Here is a 23854-nt window from a genome sequence, read left to right as displayed (position 1 = left end):
CCTCCGACTTCTCTGTAAAATGAGGTTACTTAGCACCTACTCATCCCACAGATTATCAAGAGGATTAAAGTAGATAATAAAGGGTTGAGACAGGTTACAGAGTAAAGGGCTCACACTGAGAACTACAAAGTGTGCCAAGGCCAGGATTCAAATGTATGTTAACCAGAAGATAACAAACAGGGCAACAAGGACAGACTTCATCCTATGGTTATTATCAAAGATTACTGTTTGGGATACAAAATGTATTGGCAGGTAGGCAGCCATTGGTATGAATGATTAAGAGTTAGAGGCAACAGAGTGTAGTGGTTCAAAGGGTACAGCCTTTAGCTACTTGCTAACCTATGCCTTGAGCAAGTCACTTCACCTCAGAGTCTTTGTTTTCTCATCTGTAAAATGGGTAGACTAACCCCAGTACCTCACTCTTAGGGTTGTCAAGAGCATCAAATAATGTGAGGTAGTATATGCATCCTCAACAAGAGTGCTATCACTGAAAAAAAATCTTAGATATTAGAATGCTCTGTGGTCCTCTAAAGCTCAACCCTGCCCGACAAAAATGACACCTGCACCCCAATGTTCATAGCAGCACTATTTACAATAGCCAAGACATGGAAACAGCCTAAATGTCCATCAATGGATGACTGGATAAAGAAGAGGTGGTACATTTATACAATGGAATACTACTCAGCCATAAAAACTGACAACACAATGCCATTTGCAGCAACATGGATGCTCCTGGAGAATGTCATTCTAAGTGAAGTAAGCCAGAAGGAGAAAGAAAAATACCAAATGAGACCGCTTATATGTGGAATCTAAAAAACAAAAACAAAAACAAACAAAAAAACCAAAGCGTAAATATAGGACAGAAATAGACTCATAGACACAGAATACAGACTTGTGGTTGCCAGGGGGGCAGAGTGTGGGAAGGGATAGACTGGGATTTCAAAATTGTAGAATAGATAGGCAAGATTATACTGTATAGCACAGGGAATCACAGAGGAAAAAATGTGATAATGAGTGTGTATATGTCCATGTATGACTGAAAAATTGTGCTGAACACTAGAATTTGACACAACATTGTAAAATGATTATAAATCAATAAAAAATGTTAATAAAAATTAACAACCAAAAAAATAAATAAATAAAAATAAAGCTCAATCCTGCCTGACAAAAACACATTCCTTAGTATTTAATGTTTCTCATTGGGCAGAAATTAAATTGCATTCAAATTCAAAATAAGTTAATTTAAGTTTAATTTAATTTTTCTCCTGAGGAGGACAATAATGAGGGTGGGGGGAAAGAAGGCTCAGAAGCATTGAGTTAATATAAATAAAGCACCTACAAGAGGGCCTGACACAGGATAAGGACGCAATCGGTAGTTATGATGATGATGACTTTTTTTTTTATTTTTAGAAGTAAAAGTAGTATCCTGGCTCCAATTAAGCATATTAGCATTGAATTAATTAGAAGCTACAGTTTAAAACTAAAGTTTAAGTGTTTTAAGCTATTTAAAATGACTTACATCATTAAAAATGACTTCAAAGCAGGCGTGTTGGTGAGAGTGGATCTGAGGAGAGGGAGGAGGGAAGTGGATTTTGCAGCTTACCTGAGAGTCCAGACTCAATCATGTTCATCTTTCATAATGGCTACTTTTTACCTTCCTGCTTTTTATCTTTGTCAAATGCAGGAGTGAGCAGGAGGGAGTGAAAAGAGCATAGGCATTGATAAAACCACCTCCCCTCTCTGAGTCTTTCTCCTGGAAAAAAATGCGCCTTCTTCCAACGTTTGTCAAAAGAATTAAGTGACGATGTTCATGAACTGTTATTAGCCCAGCACTTCAGCACAGATGGAGTAGGGGCTTGATAAAAATGTGCTTTTCTTCTGAATTATCTATTTTGAATGACTGGGAGCTTAAAAATGGAGGTTTTTCACTAAGATGCAGTCAGTATTTGGCATAAAACTTAAAGCATTTCCAAAACAGTTTCTGAGGAAGGTGTCTATTTTTAAAAAAAGGTGAGGGGTTGGGGGAGATGTTTCATAGTTCAGATAGACTGTTCAAACAGACAGCATTTCAGAAATGTGGAGGCAACCAGCACTAAGGTAAGATTCAGCAATTTAGCTTTCTCCCTGGCAAGAGCTGCACTGACCTGGTCTCCTGTCAAGAAAACCCTAGAGTGAGCAAGAAGGGCAGCTTTTCAGGCCATGCTCCCCGTCTGCTGGCTGGCTTTGGTGGTTGGAGGTTTCCACGGGGCATGCGTGTATTTATTTCCCTTTGGTTTGCCTCAGGTCTAAATCCACCTGATCCATGCTGCCAAACTCCCACTTCGCTCTCCTTAATAGTGACGTTCTGAAGAGCCAAGCATTTTAAGTGTAACAAATTGCCATTGTAACAGCTGCAATTATGAGTAAATTTGATCTTGAAAGAAGCCAAGGCACTGTAACTCAATAACTTTGTAACAGAGCTATCGTTATAATAAGGATAAAGTACTGCAGTGTTTTCCTGGCGCTTCGTCAGCCTCCTCTAACAGGAGGAGTAGGGGAGGTAGACAGTGAAGGATGCGCTTTCCCTCCCTCCCAGGAGGTTCATTAACCAACTTGTGTGCTTGTAAATTCATAAGCAGCATCAAGGTCTACAAACACAAAGACAGATTACTGATGTTCCTGGAGTGTTAACGTGACTGATGAACCTAATCTGAACAGTAATGTACCTATAAAGAAAAATGCTTCCCTGATGACAGTCTCAGAAACCATGTACAAACTTTACACGCGGAGCCGGGGGTGGGGGGTATATGCCTGTTTCCAGAAGCAAAATACAAGTATGTTGCAAAATCACTTGGTTTTCTAAGTTTCCATGTACTATTTAGCCACACAATTACCAATTATTAACCTACTCAGATGACCTGTAGTGTCCCTGCAGTCCTATTTGAAGCATATCAGTTTAGAACCTTCCAGCCTGGTGCTAAAATACAGTCTTCTGTAACACTCTTTCCTTCTTGATTCTCAGCTCGAAGGAAGGAAGCTTATCATCTCCACAGGACTTTTAATCAGGCTCGTAAGTAAAATTTCATCTCTACCCTTAATTCTTAAAATAGTGACAAAACCACATAGCAAATCTTTTTTCTTTTACTAAGGTCTGATTATTCTGACTTATAGTTTCCAAAGTGTGGGGATTTGATAGATGCTTAATACATTCTGTTGAATAAGTGAGTAAATGAATAAAGCAAGCATCTTTTTTTTTTTTTTTTGCTATTTCCAACTATGTTATAAATGCACACACACATACACATGCATGCATGTAAATAAAACTACCAAATTGCTTCTGCTTTCACAGAAAATGCAAGAAGCAAGAAGAGACAAGCAGGTTTCATCCCAGTAGGCACCTGGCAACGGCTTCTTACATTTGGCACTGGATCTCTGACCAAAACAAAAGCACAGTCCTACAGTGAAATTCATCCCCTCATCAGTCTCTCAGCTAACTAAATCCTGCATCAAGCTGAACTTACTGTGAAGCAACTTGACCTGGTATAACCATTGCCACATAGCAACCCAATGAAATATTTATCGGTGGTTGTTACTGCTTCTTGGAGCCCTCCCGTCTCCCATTTCCTTTTTCCCCGATCTCACTTTCCTTGCTTCCTCACCACCAAATTTTTGCCCTTAGTGCTCAGAACATCAGGGTGGATTATACGTGCTTCTGAGATGAGACTGGAAAATTGAAATATTTGCCCTGCCTGGGAAAGAAAAATGCTCCAAACCCACTTGAGAAAAAAAAAAAAATCACCCATGAGACAGACATTTTAAACTATGACATTCAAACAGTTAATGATATTCTTCTCAGGTGCCCAAAGTCAAAACGTAGTATGTAGTGTAATGAATACTGACAACTTGGATTTACAAGCTGCAAATTTCATAGGAGTGAAGTAACTGAACAGTTTTCTTCCAAATCATATAATTCACACTTCAAGCTACCCCTGATTGTGCATCTGTCCTGTGTCTGATAGTGGATTGGGAATTTACAAATGAACACCAAAACCTGGATAGTGCAAATTCACCTCATAGCTGGCTTAAAAACATGTTCCATTCAGTGTATAGCGACTATACTCATGATCGCCAAAACCTGACATAACCCAAACGTCCTTTAACCAGTGAGTGGATTAACTGTGGTCTATCCACACCATAAACACCACTCAGCTATAAGGAGCAAACCCCTGATGCACACAACCTCATGCCTGAAATCTCAAATGCATTACACTAAGTGAAAGGATCTAGACTCTGAAGGCGACATACTATTCTCATCCCATTCATATGACATTCTAGAAAAGGCAAAACTACAAAGACAGAACTAAAGGGACAGAACTAAAGGGACAGGATCAATGGTTGCCAGAAACTGGGCGTGGGGGACGGGAATAACTATAAAGGAATAAGGAGAGTTTCTGGTGGTGATGGAACTGACCTCTGCCTCGACTGTGGTGGTGGCTATACAACTGTATACATTCATCAGAACTCACAGAACTTTATACCAGAAAGGACAAATTTTTACTCCATAAATTATACCTTAATTTTTAAAAATCAGCCTTTCAAAAATAAATTGTGGTGGAAAAGAATCAAACAGCAGCTGCCTCTGGGTGAGATGACTGGGAAAGAGCTTGAGGGAAGCCTATGGGTGATGGGAGTAATCTGTATCTTGAAAGGGGTTCAGGTTACACATGTGTATGCATTTGTCAAACCTCAAAGACTATGTATTTAACGCTTGTGAGTTTCACTGTATGTAAATTTCATATCCCCCCTCCCCCAAAAAAGACCTGAAAACAAACAGATTAATGACATGCATGTGGAAGTATTTGGGGGGGGGGATGAACTGATATCTGCAATTTACTTTGAAATGCATCAAAAAATTGGATGGATTAATGGATGAATAAAGATGGACAGGGGCATAGATATGTAAATTAGATGGACTAACAGATGAATAAAGATGAATAGGTGCATAGATATGTGACTTAAAAAGTATCTAAATATTGCTGGTGGACTCTGGATGATAAGCATAGGGGCGTTTACTTTATATTCTTTCATATTGCTGTATGTTTGAAAATCATAATGAAATGGGGAAAACAGTCAATTCTAGAGAATTGAAATATATACACAATACAATGAGGGCTTTAAAGGATTTAATCAAAACATTTCCTATTAGCTCTTAAGAAGCTGTGAGGTGTCATTTTTCCTGTGATGATCCTTTCCTACTCATGTAACATATTGTTCAGTATCAAAGCTTGTAAATTATGCCACAAATGCAGAGCTGTGCCTGTCCCTTCACAGGGTTTGCTCAACTACAAACTTAAATTAGACTCACAAGGCTGACCAGGAGCTCTCCTTATCACTGGTGATAAGAGAAAAACCAACCCTCACAGAATGGCTTCCTAATTCCCTGCCATGGCACTAACTCACAATGCAGGGTGCCAGGACTGGTGCATAAGACCAAACTTGCTAATTTTTATTCCCAGTGATGTAACCCCAATGCTCCCCAAGATTGGAGCTGGAAAGTCATGAAACTGGAAAAGGCCAGCTCATTGTACTGGTGATTCGTCTTATCTTCATTTAGGGCCACGTGTGGAGCCTTTGCCCTCTCAGGGTAATTCAGCTGTCTCGGGTTCCATGCCAGGCTGGACTTCTGACCCTGTTCCTATCAGTTAACAAAAGCTCCTGGTTAGAACGCCGCCTCTGACGTGGAGGTGCTCTCTTGTGAAGGGGCACTGCTACAACCAGACTGCTTCAAAAATTCCAAAATCTACAAACCTGCAAATTGTGCGGCTTTGCCTATAATCACATGATCTGAAAGCTGACAGCTGATCAGAAGGCTGATAAATAGATGCTTCATTTCAAATGCCCTTGTTGTGGCAGCTCCCAGGTTAGCTGTAGTGACATCCACCTGGACACGGACACAGATACACACACACACACCCTTCATGATAGAGGTTTAAAGGTCAGGTATCCAGAGCTCAATCTCAGGAAATTGGCTTTATCTCTTGGAATCAAGACCAGCTTGTGAAATGTTTTACAAGGGGCTGAAAGAGACTGTCTTTCCACCAAACAACAAAGCAATCAGCCTGGGACAGGCATGGGGACTTCAGTGGCTAGATTACAGACACTACTGTAGACTGGGGAACCAATCTAAATGTCCTAACATATATACATGGTAAAATAAATTGTGATTATTCTAAGCACGTTCCCATGTAGTGACAGTGTTTTTTCAAGGTACACTTCATGACATAAGGAGCTTGGATTTACTGTTATTGTGGGAGAGCGGGACTTGGTCAGTCTCAACCCTTAGCTGTCCCTTAGGCGTCTATAGGTACCGATGTCTCAGTATTGGTATGCTTTTTCCTAATTATAATCTCAAAAATGATTTCGGTATAAATTAGGGTTGCCAAACATACCAAATAATAACAAAGGAAACTCCTGTAAATTTGCATGTCAGATAAACAACAAATCATTTATTTTCACAGAAGTATGTATGGTCCACACAATCTTTGCAACATCCTCATGTTAAAACCGTGTTCTTTTATCTGCCAGCTCTTGGTATAAATAAAAGCTCAAAATGTGTCAATGAAAAGCTTTGACAACAGCATTAATTGATGCCTTCAAAAGTCTCAGCTTCCCAGTGTTACCAGAATTGCATTTGGGGACAGACACCAATGCTGAAAACAAGGTCTTCTGAATTGAAGCCTGGACTTTACGTTTAGTTGATGGCAAGCTGTACAAGGAACATGACTAGGTAGGTCGGCTTCTTCAGTTTTATCCCTGGTATCCAGCCCAGGACCTTACACACAATAAGCTCTCGAAGTCACCCGTGGAGAAGGCACATGAATGAACAGCTGAGCTCCAGGCAACTCTCCACGCTACCTCATTCCCGGGAGACTTCAGATTTCCCTGTGTTATGGAATGACTCCATTTTCTCCCAGTCCTTCAAGAAGTCTCCATCTTTGCCATTTCTCTCTGTACATAGATGGGTTTGAAAACGGGCTTCCTACTAGTCTAAAAAGTACGTCTGAAAAGCTTGTCCACATCTTGAGGGACATTATTGGAACATTCCTTTCAGAGCAAAGGCTGACCTTGAGCTGGGGCTTCATAAATTTGCCCTAAGGACACAGCCCTGTTCCTCACCGGCTCCCTCTGCTCGACTTTTTCACTTTTTTTTCAGAATCACAGCCTAGGCTTGAAAACTTATACGTGAAAATGTTTGCTTAGCTTTGCCAACAAATTAGAAAAGAACCTACACTCCACCAACAATTTTCCTAATTGTGTCCACCCTTGATTCGATCTGATTTTATTTTTGGCCTCTTCTATTTCCCACTTCCTACCCACCAACCCCATAGCCCTCCCAACGTATTTCTGACTTCTAATTTCCATGGCAAGCTTTTAAAATTTTGTTCTATTGTTGTCATTTCAAAAGGTGCTCCGTTTCTCCAAAAACCACATAGTGTTCAATTCCTTAGAAGAATTTGTATCAAACATAAAATACAAATCAGAAACACTCATAGACATAGAATACAAACTTGTGGTTGCCAAGGGGGCAGGGGGTAGGAAGGGACAGACTGGGATTTCAAAATGTAGAATAGATAAACAAGATTATACTGTATAGCACAGGGAAATACATACAAGATCTTATGGTAGCTCCCAGGAAAAAATGTGACAATGAATATATGTATGTTCATGTATAACTGAAAAATTGTGCTCTTCACTGGAATTTGACACCACATTGTAAAATGATTATAACTCAATAAAAAATGTTTTTAAAAAAAAACTTGTATCAAGTACATTTTGTTATTCAGAACTGTCTTCTGGAATTCATGAACGTCAGTAATAAGTACTGTTCTCGTTATCATACACCTGTGTCAGTGAGAGATACGCACTGCGAGAACAAAGAAGCAACGTCACTTGCTCCTCGTTTATCATGTGCACTGCTGGATAGGCAAAGCCTCTATCTGTCTCAAGACTAACCAGGTTCATCTCAAGTCTAATTGCAAAATTCACTCTTTCAGGTAAAACAGGGTCTGAGGGAGAGCTGAATGTGCTAAGAAATATCCAAAGTATTGGGGAGAAAGGTAGGAGGAAGAAGTCTGGAAAGACATCAGAACAGAGAATATGAGAAGGGCACATCTGATGGGCAACGTGGATCAACAGCAAAATCACAAGTGATATCAGTTCAGGATGGTAACTGATGGATTGGAATGAACATCAGAAAAAAAAAAGCTCACTGGCTCCGAGATTTTACAAGTGAAATAAACCCAGGGAGGAGTGACACGCTAATAGCGACCTGAGCCAGTAGCAAAGCTGAGACCAGAATCCAAATGCCCCAAGTCTAGTCATTGCCTCTTTCATTTTATGAAAGTGTCTCTCCAACTGGATGTCCCTGTGTCTGCACTAAAATGAGGCAGTACTGTGTGTGTCACCATAAAGTGATCTGAGTTTGGAGGGAACTAAGAAAATTCCAGCACCCAGCTTTAATTACCTCTATCATTTATTTTCCTATAAAAGTTAATTTTTAATATCATTCATTCATTCTTCTGTTGATGGTTTTTATGTGCCAAATATTATTCCAGGTCAAGGGAACACCACAGTTAGTAAGATGCATGGGGCTCCTGCCCCTAGTTTTATCTTGTAAGGGAAAACCCAACAAGAATTAAATGAAGAAACAATATGGTTTTGGACTCAGACAGGCAACACAGAGAAAATTTAGCATGTTCAAGACAAACAAGCTAGGATGAGATTAAGGGTCTACTTTAGCAAGGATGACTGTGGAAGGGCCTTCAAAGGAGGAGGCATTTGCTTTGATATGTGAAGAATGAGAAGATATCCATCATGCAGAGACCAAAGGAAATATGTTCCAGGCAAAGGGAAAGAGTTCAGTGTTTCGAGAGATAGAAAAAGGTCAATGTGGCTTAGAGTGATAAGCAAAAAGGGGGCATTTCAAAGACTAGCTCGGGGAGGTAGGAAGAGGCCAGATAATGATGGTCCTTAAAGATCATTAAGGAAAAATCGGGTTTTATTCCAAAGACTGTCTATGACCCAGGAAATGGACTCTCACCAGACACTGAACCTGCCAGCACCTTGATCTTGGAAACTTCCCAGCCTCTCAGACTAGAAGAAGTAAATTTCTGTTGTTTATAAGCCACTGAGTCTACAGCATTCCGTCAGAAGCAACCTGAACTGAGACCAGACTTATCTAGACATTCAGAATGTTGTCATTACCCTGCATCTCACTGTTTTAGAATCTCACACCTTAGAAATACTACGTAAACTAAGAAAATAATAAAGATTTTACACCTGTACCTTTCCTTCAGGTGGTTAAAGTGGTTTACACAAAATCCACAATCCACCCCCCCTTGCCCTATCGAATCCCTCTTCCTATTTCTACACGGCATCACTTTATCTGCTATTTGTTCTTTTGTCTTAACCTGTTTCCTCCAGCCTTCACTTCTGGTTGAGACTGTTTCAGTGCAGTACCAGGTGTCAGTGGAAAACTGGGCAAAGCACAAGAGGCAGAGGCACTCCCCACCCTGTCCTCACCACGCAGCAGCCTCTGCCTCAGAACTCAAGTGCCCTGAGCCTACTTTTTATGCCTACAAGTTCTTCGTACTCCAGTTTGGGGACTAAGACACAGAGAAAAATCAGACCGAGCCACTCAGAGGAGTGTAACTGACAGACAGAAACCAGCGTCCAAATGAAGGGAAGACGGAGGCCAAGCTGCGAAGGTGCTGAGATCTGCCTTTCATGCCTGCCCCACCCTGCCCACCGCTTTCTCCCGACACAGCCCATCTCAGGGTCACAAACTGGGATGCCCCTCGGATGCATTTTCTTTCGCCCACACGAATATGTGTAAATTTTCAAATGACATGCCAACATTTAAAATTGGAAATGTGTAAAAATCCAGACGCGCTGGCTCTTCTGTACTGACAGCCAGCTTGCCAACGCGACGCAGGAGAGTATCAGCTGCCCCGTCACAGCCGGGGCCTCCGCTCTGCCCTCTGCCCAGTGATTTGAAATCGGGGCCAACTTATTCTTGTTATCTACCCTCCACGGTGGGCATGTGAGTTTATAACCTTTCAAAATGAAGCACTGCCAAATAAATGCTCTCTAGTAAAGATTTGGCAACTTGTCCAAAGTAGCTGAGAATTTTTTTTTTTTTAAATTCATTCCTGTCTGTGAGGGATCTGGGTCATGACCCAAACTTTCCCATCAGATAACCCAGCAACATACAATCTGACACTCTGGTATCTGACCATCCAGGGAACTAGAAGACCAGAAAACAAGACAGAAAAGAAGGGAAGGCAGAGGATGCTGTGGAATCTGCACCCGCATGATCCTCCCATCTCTCCTACACTCCTAGCTCTCTTGCCATTATAAATGTTACCACAATAGCTAGCACAAGGAACAATATTCAATATCTTATGGTTACCTACAGTGAAAAAGAAGATGGAAAAGAATATATGTGCATATGTATGACTGAAACATTATGCTGTAACCAGAAATTGACACAACATTGTCAATTATACTTCAATTAAGAAATGGAAAAAATTTAAAATCATAAAAAATAAATGAACTGAAATCCATCCTCCCCCCCAAAATAAATAAATTAATTAAATAAATAAAACTTACAGTGTCTTTACAAAACTTCTTACCATGTTGGCTATACTCTCCTGAAGTTTTGTCTTTTCCTGGTTCCCCTTTTGACTCATGAGAAATATCCCAGAATCCCATCAACAAGTCACTTAGGGGAGGATGTAGCTCAGTAGTAGAGCATGTGCTTAGCATGCACAAGGTCTTGAGTTCAATCCCCAGTACCTCCATTAAAAAAATAAATTAAATACATAAACCTAGTTACTTCCCCTCCACACACACGCGCGCGCGCACACACACACACACACAAACTCCAAAAAACAAGTCACTTAATGCTCTGCTGTGGGAAACTAGATTTGTTAATTTGGTTTTAGACTAAAACGTACCTACCTACATACAAACATACATACATATATATCACAAACACTGCAAACTTATGGCTGAAATGCTTCTCCCAAGGGTATATACAGTCCATAGTGGGGTTTCCAAAGGGACAGAAATACTCTCAAAAGGCAAAGACAGGAATTTGCTAGAGGGGCCACATTTTATAACTGGTGAAAAGTGGTTAAAGAAGGTAGCCCAGACCAAGAGAGTCCTCCAAGATGCCTCTTGACCACCAGTCCACGTCCTCGCTGTTCACCATCAGACTCAAGCCCACACTGCTTTTGGAAGAATTCAGGGCATTCTCAAGATATCTGGTACCCGTTTTCATCCACTGGTGAGATGCTGAGAGACCAACGTGTGACCATCACGGTTATGACATGCAAAGAGCACAGAGCCTCGGGTTCCTGCCCCAAGAACACAACCCCTTTGGCCCCTCTCAACACACTCGGATTCTCCCACATGGCCGGCTGAGCACAAGTCCAGGAATGTTCTATTATAAAACTGCACTTCACAGAAGAAAGTCAAACCATTAAGTTATTATCACATTTAAAACCAAAAGGCAGAAAATTAACTGGCCAAAGCACACAGCCCACAGGAGCACCTGTGTGAACGGGGGCAGGTGGGGGGAAAGGAAGTGGAACGGTGGCCAGAACAGAAAGCACTGGGGCTCAGGTGGGATGAATTCTGACGCTGCACCAGGACACAAGGAATCTTACCGCTGAAAAGGCACGGCTGCGATTCATGCACAGGAGCCAGGCGAGACTGAACTCAGACACCTTTGAGCATGTATTTCTAACTATGTAAGACTGCTCTACCTCCAAAGGTCCCCTGGCAGGTCAGGTGCGTGCAAACAACGTAGAAATGGTTTGTTTCAGAGTTCAGAAAAGGAGTTAACTAACGTGCTAGTGGTCTCTGTGGATCAATTACATATCGATCAGCAGCGAAGATCAAATCATTCTGAAATTACAAAGTGAATCCATGGGGAAAGGGGTTTGACTGATAAGAAGTAGATCTGTACAACGTTCTAGGAACAGGAACATTACACACAGTGAAGTACTCCTGTTCTCTTCCTTTACTTGATACGATCTTCAAGTCCGGGACACGACGGGTACCAACTGAGATTAGTAAGGAACTTGACCTTACCAACTCACCTTTCTTCTTCCACAGTTTTGATTTCATCTCATCTTGCTAACTACCCCCAATTACTCCACTCCTCCCTTCCTGCCCTCTTCCTACACCCCGTAGCTGTTCACTATACAATGCTTGAATGCTCGGCTCTAAAATTTTCTTTAGAGGAAATGGCTTATGCATAAATGCAACAAATGGGCAATCTCTCTATGAGTTAACACCTTGAGCTTAATTCTGGGCCACATTTACAGAGGGACCGCATTTACAAAGAAACCACTGCTGATCCAGGACACTGAGCGAGGGGCTTCAAATATTTAAAGAGCTGCTATGTGTAAGTCTGGAAGGTAAAAGGAGATCCAATGGGTAGAAGTTACAGGTGAGCAGATTTTAGCTCAACATAGTAAATCTCTTTATTACAGAACAGTTTTCTTTGTCTACTACTGAGCTCTCTGTCATTGGGCGTATTTAACAGATGCAAAAGAAAAATCCTTTTAGGAGCACAATGGAGGGTATGGAAGCACTGGATAGGAAGAGAGAAGTCTAATTCTAAGGAGCCTATGATTCCACAATAAATTACAGCAAAGCAACAGTTTTTCTGTAATTGAGATACACAGCCGTGCAATGTGGTGGGCTGATAAGATGAACTGAAGGAAAAACACAAGACGGGAGAGGTGCACATCCCTGACCCTAGAGCAGGAGGTGATTCTAGCCTAGATTTGGATAAAATAGATCTATACATATATCTGAAGACAGGAAAAGAGAAGAGATTCAAAGACCAGACAGACTCTTGCAGATAAACTCTAACGGGCAAAGGCAGAAGCTGTGCTTGCATATTAACTACACATGGACGGGACATGCATAGTTTATGATTTTTACTTTTATAAGCCTACACTGATGAGAAATGTAGGATTCTGGTTTTTCTGTTCTGGGTAAGAAGGAGAAGAATGAAAGAAAAGTATGTCCTCCACCCCTGCCCAATCTGCATGGGCAGCTAAAGAACCAGAAAGAACTTCTCTTCCAAAAAGCTCCTACAGATAACACCCTCCTTGACCAAAGTGCCACAAGGCTGGCAAAGGTTTCTAAACAGATTAATGAGAGGTTTCTGAGAATGTTAATTCAAGACTGCTGCTTCTCAAATTTAGCTTAGGTCTTTGGATGAAAAGCTGGTGAGTCAAGAACACCCTTCTGACTGCTATAATAGTGTCCCAACACTTTTGCACAGAACTGTGTTATTACTGTATAGCATGCTATCTTAGAAGTCCATGAATCCCTGTCATTTAAAAAGCTAATCATAACATAATGTTAACATATGGGAACCCAGGCTATTCCTGTTCTCTGGGCTCATGTGGCCCAACTGACCACAGAATTTTCTTAGCACCGGAGGGTTGTTCTTAGACAATGCTGCTACTTTACATTTCCCTCTTTAGAACCCTCTAAGTGAAAACAAAAGCAGGGGCAAGAAGGAGCCATGCAATTTACGACACCAAGTAAAAGCCAGGATCTGTGAGTGTGTGCATTCCCTGCAATTCACCGCGTGTGTTTTCCTTTTCTGGAGAAGAGGATGAACAAAAATAACTACGTACCACCAGTGTCTTCCACCCAGCCATTTTACACGGCCCCACCCCCCAGTCACAAATGTGCCTCCACTCCGGCACACGAACCACCCACCACACACACACACCCCCACGATGAAAGGGAAGGAGACCTGACCAAGGAAGCACGTCACGCAGGCACTGCATACTCCCAGTGAGGGCCGCTGGGAGTGAAAAATACAAAGTCCGCCCACAGGAAGTATCTCCTCCACAAAAGCATTCATCAATTAGGAGGGGGAAGTCGTATGTAAAGAAACCTGGCAGACACCAAGGGATCGAAGTTACAATCACCAGTAATGAAACAAATCAGCGCCATGTGCCTCTTGATCTGACGCACTGGGAAGAACACAGCACTTCCCCAGGGTTCCTGCCAAACGGGAGTCTCATCATATAGATTCTGACAAACCCACCTTGAAAGACAGTCTACAAAATAACTGGCCAGCACCCCTCAAAACAGTCTAGATCATGAAAAAAAAAAAAGAAAGGTAAACAGCAGGAATTGTGACAGAGGCTCCCTTGGGGACATGGGATACACGACAACTAATGTGATCCTGGCCCAGAAAAGAGACAACTGGCAATATATGAATAAAATCTGTACATTAGATAATAATGCTGAGTCAATGTTAATATCCAGACTTAACCACAATATTAACTTTGTACTTTGGGTTATGTAACAGAACGTCTGTGGTTTTAGGAAATGCACGGTGAAGTATGTAAAGAAGGGCCATCATGTCTGCAATTTGGATCCAAATTTTCAAAAAGAAACTTACATATATACATGCGTGTGCATCTGAACAGACACAAGAAGGGCGACATGATTAAGGATGGCACAGTGCAACATGGAGCTGCCAACACTGGGGGGACCCGGGAAGTGGATAAAGGAATTCTTCATGACACTTCTGCAACTCCTCTGCAAATAAAGTTTTCTGAAATTAGAAAGGAAATCTAACCTAAGTGGGCCCGAGCTTTTCGAGAAGCTGGAGAAAGAGGAGGAATGTAGCCAACCCCCATCTCCTCTGTCCCTCCAGCCTCAACACTGAGAAGCACTGCAGTGTCTTTGTGTTTCCCTGAAAGCTACTGTGGGGGACGGCAGTGAGCTCCCTGAGGGCACCACCAGATCCCCAAATCTCCAGAGCCTGACATAGGGCCTGAGAGATACCAGAGGCTCAAGAAATGGTCAATGGATGGAATGACTGAGCTTTAAGAAATGTCTGAAAGAAGCTGAGAGAGAGCGCCAATCTGAGGTACTCCATCTGCAAAGCCGGTAGAATTGTATAAACAGCTGGGCGGGAAAGAGGGGCAGGCGGCATCAGGATGAGGAGTAAGGTGCGGTCCTACCTGGGTATTCTTCATACTGAGGAGGAAGGGGAATCGGACAGGCACCCTAGGGCTGGCCTGAAACCGCCCTGTTCCTCTGGACTGGGTGAGGAAGGACATACGTGCCAGGCACCACGTGTCCCAGCATCCAGGGTCTCTGTTGGGTCCTGCATGAGTTACTTGAGGCACGGAGATAAGAAGGGAAGACCAAGGCGACATGGAGGATGGAAACAGCTCCATATTCAGTTCTGTTCTTACCTCCCATTCCAATCAGTACTCGGTTTTTCAAATTCACATTGACTACGCACATCAGGTCTGAAATTAAAATCATTCTAATTACCAAAGTTAACGAACGCTTCAAAAAAGTGAACAGATGAGAAACGTACTTTGCTTCAAAAACTTCAGCAGTTCCAGAACATCCTCACAGATTGGTTTCGCAGTAACATTTAATTCAGAATAGAGATGAAGGGGAAGAAAATATACATATATAATCCACAGGCCGCCAGGGTATTAAGTATTAGGGGACAGGGACGTGCCTATAACCTACAGAAAATTGTGACCAACAACAAATGTGCTTTTTCTCACCACCAAGATACAATTTCAGTCATGAGTGCTGTGTGATAACATTCCAGAACAAAATGTAGGTGAACTATGGCACATTACTCCAAGGTGCAAAACTGATTCGCATATTAATGTAAAGAAGGACATTTTTGCTTTAATATGGAATACAATTTTCAAGGAATCTCTAGATGAGATTGCTATGCTCAGTGGTAGAGACTTGACGACCAACTTACTGAAAAATGAGTTCAAATGGTAAACCCAAATCACCCTTCCTAGCCAGTAAATAGTGAACAGCGAGCCCATGGAGGAACCAGGCCAGGCTGGTACAGCCACCCTCTCCTCCTCTTGACTCAGCACATCTGGAAAGTCAAGCAGTTCTCTGTCACAGTTAACCCTTTCCTCCAACTTAATAAGGACAGACAGCTCACTCATTCTCAGAGTTTTAGTTGCCAATTATTAGTCTGTTTTTCCCTAACACCTGCCAGCTTCCTATGTCCCATTTCAAAGCTGCCCCACCTCTCTAAAATGGATCGGGAGAACCTCAACATCTATGTCCTGCCAGGTTCTCCAGGGGTATGTTTTCTGTACAATCCCAAAGGATTGGGGTCCAGGCGATGTGCAAGAAAGACCCCTGATGAGGCCCCAAGACAAGCAGCCAGACTTCAGCCCTTCCATGCTCAGAATCCCTCCTGGTCAGACACTGTCCAGGCCTTGGGCTGCCAATGGCATGGCTCTAGCAATGCCAGCTGAAATGGCAAGGACTCGTGGTGACCTGGGGCCTGACCTCAGGGTCCTGGAAGAGACCCTCCATGGAGCTTGGATAGACCCTCAGATCTGCATGCAAACAGGCAGATGGTATGGTATTCTTAACCCTTCAATACTTCTGAATCAACCTCCATCTGCTCCCCAGCCCAAACTCCTTCTCATTTCTCCATGACAGCTCCTACTTCGGATAACCCTGGGCTCTTGTTCAACTGGGATGGCAAGGGCACTTCCATAAAAATCAAGCCACTGCTGATTTTTGTCTGAAGAGGAGGTGAAGACACTGGACTAAAGGACAGTGTGACAGCTCTTGAAATTTAAGCCTTCACGCTGGTCACCAGTTCCTAGTATGATATTACCAATGAAAAATGCAGCAGCTCTGCCTCTTGGTCCCCACCCAACTGGTTCTTCTTACCTTTGGTTCCATCGAAATGAAACTGTGGGCTCCTCTGCTTGAGAGAACTGACCTTTTAATCGTCCTGCTGTGGTGGAAGTGGTAGTAGTCCTTCAGGGCCCCGATCTGCAAAGGTAGGAAGGAAAGAGTAAGAGAGAGCTAACATAAGAAAAGTCTTCTGTTTTTCTTCATCTGAGAACACAAAACAAAACCAAGAAATGGCTCATAAATTATGCAGTTGCCTGCTATGCTTAAATGTTACTTGAACCCTGGTGATCACTTTTCAAAAGAAGGACATGTGATATGAGATGCAGTGTCCTTGAGGCAGGGACTGAAGATTACAATGGGGCAGCTTAGCCTCTCCGTATCTCCCTCTTAATGTTTAATTTATATGCAGCATTTTAAGTAATTCTATATCAATCTATATCCAAATGTGGGAAAGAGAAAAAAAAATCAAATAGCTATCTGGTTATAAAAACACATTGCATTTTGTTTGCTCTAAGGACTGTACACTGAAAGACCTTGTTAGATTATTTATATCATTAATTTGAAACAAGCCCTGAGCAGTTGATCATTCACAAAGAAAACATTACTTAGTTTCCTGACTTCAGTCAACAGCGTAAATACATAGCCCTTATTCATTGATTGCAAAACTAAAAGTGGAAAGGGCAATTTCTAAAACAAAACAAAGATCACACATCCTACCGATCAGCTAAGCTTCCTGTGGAAAAAAATCACTCAACCCATTTTATCAGAACCATTTTTTTTTAACATATTAGTCTTCTTATTTATGAACCTCTTTCTTTAGTTAAGAGCAGTTAGGTCTATTTAAGACAGCTGTAAAAATAAGTCCTTGTCCACTTTAGGAAAACAAACTGACACAACTGACACATTCTCTCAGCAGATTATAAAAATGTGGATCACGTAATGGAAACTAAACCACACAATGAATGAAGACAGGAGAGCTTGGTTCTAGTTTCAGCTGAAACTCCACAGAAGTGTCTTCTTGGCTAAATCACATATGCTTACTACGCCTCAGTTTCCTTTCTATAAAATTGGACTTTGGGTCAGTTAATGTCTAAAATCATTTCAGCTCTCAAATTCCATTCTTTAACACACTGACACTTTACTTGCTTTGGGCAAATACATTTGGGGGCTATTTCTCCAGGACACCATTGCTCTGCCCTAAAAGGATAACCACCACAGGACATCTTCCAATGAGGACAATTCAAAAGTTAGACTTTCTTAATTAAAAAAAAAAAAAGTTATACCTTTTCCTACACAAAAGGTTTATTTCTTATTATCTTTTCATCACATTCTCAGTCACCGTCCCACCCTTCCAATAAGGAGGATCAACAAAATTTCTATGCCCTTTAGGAGTCACCTCCTCACTGGGGATTTATGTTCTAACTGAATGCTTCTTATAATCATTAAATTTGAAAGTCTTTAGTCTCTCATCTCTGATTCAAGTGGAAACTGCCCAGATGTGCCCCTAAGAGATCCTGGACTCTGAAAACAAGTGGAAAATGAGGAAATCCTAGCTGAAACTTGTCACCTCAGTGATCCTGAATTCTGAAGCAGCAGAAAACAATGAGGAAGAGGGCACGGGTGCCAGCCCCAGTCTCCAAGAGTGTTTCCAGGAGAGATTTACAGGCCAATTTTAAGACTCCGGAGGACTAAGGGTAGCATTCAGGAGGGGCTGAGTGATCCTTTATCAGAAAATCTTAAAATCCCAAGGAGCTTAGGGCTTTTATCTCATGGAGCTTTTATCAAGAATGCTCCTTGGGTAAATACAGTAGTTCTTGTGGAAAGAAACAGAGAATCTCTGAGGAAGAACTTTCCAGAGAACGTACTGACTGTGTGAAAAATGAAGTATGTGTAAGATCACGTCCATTCAACTATGACAAAACCTCTTCAACTACAGGAAATGAGTGAATTCAACTCAGCTATTAAACTCAAACTGTGGATGAAATGCACCCTGAAGATATATTCAGATCCTTTGTGGCTTCAATGGTACAGACCAGAACCCTGGCCCAATGCAGTGCATGCAGAGCTGGGAAATGGAATCCTTGTCCAGCTAAACTTGTTTTGAGATCTTGGATACATCACTTAACACCTTGGTTTCCTCAACTACGAATAAGGATACGGGAGGTACAGTGGACAGAGACTGGGCATCAGAGTCAAATGGGGGATAATAATAACAAAAAGAAGAAAGAGAAAAAAAAGAGACCTACAAAAGATTGCTTTGGCTGTCCGGGGTCTTTTGTGGTTCCTTATAAAGTTAGGAATCGTTTGTAATAGCATTTATTAGTGTGGTTAGAAGGATTGACAGGGGCACTGCTGGTCAGGCCCTTGCCTGCCACATAGTAAGTAGCAGAAAGTTATGAGTGTCACATCTAAATTTACACTTAAATCCTATCTTCTCTCACCTCCTATCCTCTAATTAGTCCCTCACCTCTGTCTCTTGGTCAGGATTCCCCTCGGTCTACCCTGGTATCATCTCTGCACTTCCCTTATTTCATTGGCAAAAATCAAAAAGAGCTAATGATACACATTTGGCCAGGATGTAGGCACAAAGGCAGCTTACCCAGGATTGGTAAAGAGCATACTGTGGGACAAGTGTTTGGGGAGTGACTTGGTAACATCAGTAAAATTAGACATAGTACTTAACCTTTGACCTAGATTTTCCACTTCTAAAAATAGAGTCTACAGATCAAGGAGCCACCTATGTCCAAGAATGGGTCTTAGAGCCAATCTTGTAAAAAGCAAAAGAATGCAAACAACTAGCTGTCATCACCAGGTGACTGGTTCTAAACGAACTAAAATGTAAAGTGGATTGATAACCAATATAGTGGGCAAATAATAAAAAAATACAGGTACAAAACAGGCATATAATACAACCCAACTTTTGTAGGAGAAAAAAAGGAAGAATCTATGTTACATGTATGTTTATATACACAGGATATTTCATGAAGGAGATCCTTGAGTGGCTTCCCTTCACTCTTAAAATAAATAATAATATTTAATATTAGTTCATAATATAGTTTTTAAAGTACATTACCATCATTGTATCATATCAGCATTTATGCTGTGCCAGGAACTAGTCCACAGGATCCACCTAACTCACAGAGTAAAGACCATGATCCTACCCTGACCTGTAGCGCACGCGTGATCGGCATGCCGCCCTCTCGCGCCTCACCGCAAGTCACATCTGCCTGCAATTCTCTGGACTCCAGCCACGCTGGCCTTCTTTCAGTTCCTTGATGGCGTCGGGCTTGCTGCTCCCGATCCCTGCAGCTTCCTCCCCTACCTCCATCCCCTCCACCTTGCTTCCTCTAGCTCACCCTTTATGTCTCACCTCAAGTCCGAAGTCTGAAAAACTCCCAGCCCAGGCCAGCTCCCTCCATTACACCATCTCACAGAATCGTAAGAATAGACGCCTGGATGAAAATCACAGAGCTATTCAATTAAGGCTAATTTCAGCAACAATGGTTTAATTGTAACTGAAGGACCAACTATGCCAGGGTTGTGGTTCTGAAGGTCGTAAGCTCACACAGCTCTTTTTTTTTTTTTTTTTTTTTTTGCAATACATCAGCTATGGAGCAGGTGCATTAGTTCAATTACCTACCTCATCCAAACAAAATAATCTGTCACTTCCCAGAAACTATATACATGTACATGTACATATATATATACACATATACATAAAAGGATGTTTATATCTCTCATCTGTTAATATGCATGTCCCTTATTGGCGGGAATTGTGTCTTTTATATCCTTCCAATAGCACTGTGCATGCTGAGGGCATTTAATAATCATTAGAAAGAAAAATGTCATAATATGTTGGGAGTTATTCAAAAGAAAGACAGTGTATGAAAACAGAGCAGTAACATTATCTATAACCAGACACTCCATCTAGCTCCTCCAGGGTGATGTAGAACAAAAGATGACTGTGATTATGTTATGCAGTAGCAACAATACCTAAAACAAGGTACAAGACATAACTAACACAGGGACATTTTATAAATGAGTCAAGAGCTATAGGAGTATACAAAACATAAAATCAATAGATAGATCAAAGCTCAACCTCTTCCTTAGCACCACACAAAGGAAGGGAAATAATTCCTTCCCTCTTGACCCTCTTATGCTCCTCTTCTGTGTAGTTACATACACTTCCCTGCCAAGCAACACAAACCTTATACACAACACTAAGTCGATGAATTTCATCATTCATTCCCAATTCTGTCAAATGTTTGTGCTTTTTCTTCCCTAGTGGTAGCCCCCTCACCCTGGCACCCAGAACTTTCCTATCACTACTTTTTCTCAAACCAAACTGTGTTCTTAGGAAAGGCTTTTTATATAGTCTTTTACACTAAAGTGTAAATGACTAGTAAGAAAATATCTTGGTTCTTCCATGCACAAGTGCATTTGATTAGAAAATTTAAAACATTATGCCAAATAAATGAGTTCACAGTGCTTGTAATTTCAAAACAAATCACTGTCAAAAAAAAAAAGAAAACACCAATCACTGGAGGTTTCTGTTTGTTCTCTCTTCTTCTGGCAGCAGGAGAGAACTTTCCCAGTGTCCCGAAATTCTTATGTCACAAGCGAGCTACAGACTTCTGAGCAGAGGGCTGGGAGCCAGAAGACCAATATTTTACACTGACTTGGCCCCTGGTAAGGAGCTTGTGGCCCTTCAGAATTCATTCACACTAACAGTCTCGCCTGTGTTGGCAGCAAAACCCTCACTGGTCTAATGACTCCAGGCATATAGTTTGCAAATTCCTTACAGATAATTCTATAGGACCAACTGTGCTAATTTGCTTAGGACTGATGTGTTAACAAAGACACAGGACCTTTCAGTGCTTAGACTGGGTCAGCTGCAGGCAGACTTGGAGAGCTGGTTACCCTGGTTAAGAACTGCCGAGATCACAGGCTGTGGCCACCTTGAACCTGTCAGCTCTCTTGAGCTTCCTGTCTGCCTTGTCTTCCCCTCTGCACTCTCCAACTTACAGATTTCTCCAAATTCTGTACTTTCTTTTGAAAATTTATTTACCTTCAGTATACAAATAAAATTCTTAATGGGCAAAAATTTGAAGACATTTCCCAAAAGGAGATATGCAAATGGCCAATAAGCATGCAAAAAGATACCCAAATGCAAATTAAAATCATAATAGCACTATACCCACACCAAAATGGCTAAAATTTAAGAGGCAGACAGTACCAATTCGCAATGAGACCATAGGGCATCAGAATTTTCATATATTGCTGGTGGGAGTGTAAGTGGTTTAACATCTTTGGAAAATTGTTTGGTAATTCTTATGAAACATGCATCCTCCTCATAACCCAGCCATTTCATTTTTAGTATTTACCCACAAGAAATGAAAAACCTATTTCCAAACAAAACTCATACACAAATATTTATAGAGGCTTTTTCTTAAGAATAGCCCCAAACTGGAAACAATGCAAATATCCATCAACAGGTGAATGGATAAATAAATGGTGGTATAGCCATAGAATGGAGTGCCCAGCAATAAAAAGAACAAGCTACTAGTGCATGCAACTATGTGGATGAATGTCAAAACATCATGCAGACACAAAGTACATACTGTATGTTTCCATTGAGAAGAAATTCTAGGATAGTTACTCTTATCATGATAGCAAACAGATGAGTGATAACCTAGGGAAAAGCCTAGAGAAATGCTGGTTTGGGGGAATGTTCTGCACCATGATTGTGGTGGTAATTACATGTGTGGTCAATGCTCAGCTTGCTGGGACCAGCTCACAGTAGGCTTGCAAGATCCAATGGCACCTTTTCTCCACATCCTGTTCAGCGACATCACATTGATGACTTGACATCAATAATGAGGGAAGTATTTACACACCAGGAAAAATGGGCAAAGGCTACAAATCAGGGCTTATTTTTTCTCTGAAAAGTCACTTGGTTAGTATTTATCAGCACACTACAAGGTATATACATTTGTCGACACTTATCCAATCTTGCCCCAAAATGGCTACACTGGGGGGTATGTAACTATACCTCAGTAACAGTGATTTCAATAGTTGCAAACTCTCCTTTGTTGATTTCTGGTTCTTTTTCCCATCTGCAGAATGATTCAGAGATTGAGAACCACAAGAACCCAGTTACCTGAGGCTCTCCAGCTCAGATCTCCTCCCACCCTTCTCAGGTGAGCTGGGGAGGAACCAAGTCCCCAAGACCATTGTTCTTGCCGACCAACCTCTTTCAAATGCCTGAAGTTGAAAAGTCTGAAACTCCTGCTCGCTAAATTCTATTTAGACAGAAAGCTACAGAGGCAATGCCCAGATATACTGTTTTCCTTTCATTAAAACGTTGACTGTGATGTCTCCTTTGTACATCCCTGAGAATATAAAAAGCATTGTAATTATTTGCCTTTTGTGTTCCAGATCCTAAAACATTCAAAGGAGAATCAAAAAGAAGGTGGCCATGACTGCTTTCCCCAAAGTCACCAAGAACACTCCAAACTTAGGGCCTTTGCATCTGCTTTTCCTCCACCTGGAATGCTCTTCTAGAAATCTTTATGACTCACATCCTCTCTGCTTTCAGGTTTTTGCTAGAATGTTCCCTCCTCAGGGAGGATTTCTCTGACCACCCTATTTGAAATTGTCATCTCCCCCTCCACCCTATTCCCCCTTCCCTAATCTATTTTCCCCCTTAACACTTAACTGCCACTTAGCATGTTATACACTCTCTTTACTTGTCCCATTTATGGTTGGTCTTCCCCTGCTAGAATGCTAGCTCTATAGGGCAGGAATTTTTGTTTTATTCCCTGCTGGATTAGCCTTAGCTCCCATTAACAGTGCCAGGCTTACCCAATAAATGTTAAAATGAATGAATGAATGAGTGGCCCCTGCTCTTAAGGAAATCAAAGCAACAGCGAGCATATCTTTAAATCTCAGGGAAGGTTTCTTGTTCATGTCTTTATAACCCTTTCTGTGATATAACATTAATATATAATGTAACGTACACTTCATGCTTACTAAATGCTGAATGAATGAATGGCATTATCACATGTAAACATATCTGAAAATTAAGAATTTACTACCAACAACCACATAATCACCA

At 41.5% G+C, this 23854-nt stretch overlaps 1 protein-coding gene across 5 annotated transcripts in view; it reads right to left on the bottom strand.

Moving 5' to 3' along the window:
• Positions 1 to 23854, bottom strand: part of PCSK5 (proprotein convertase subtilisin/kexin type 5) — a 413713-nt gene that overhangs the window by 356893 nt on the left and 32966 nt on the right. For all 5 annotated transcript variants that reach the window (XM_032477865.1, XM_014562872.2, XM_032477866.1 and 2 more), the window contains exon 2: positions 16771 to 16875. In XM_032477865.1, the coding sequence (XP_032333756.1) occupies positions 16771 to 16875 (105 nt within the window). The remainder of the gene's footprint in view (positions 1 to 16770; positions 16876 to 23854) is intronic.

Source organism: Camelus ferus, chromosome 4 (assembly GCF_009834535.1).
Source record: "Camelus ferus isolate YT-003-E chromosome 4, BCGSAC_Cfer_1.0, whole genome shotgun sequence".
Taxonomy (NCBI): Eukaryota; Metazoa; Chordata; class Mammalia; order Artiodactyla; family Camelidae; genus Camelus; species Camelus ferus.
This window is presented reverse-complemented; position numbering and strand designations above follow the sequence as displayed.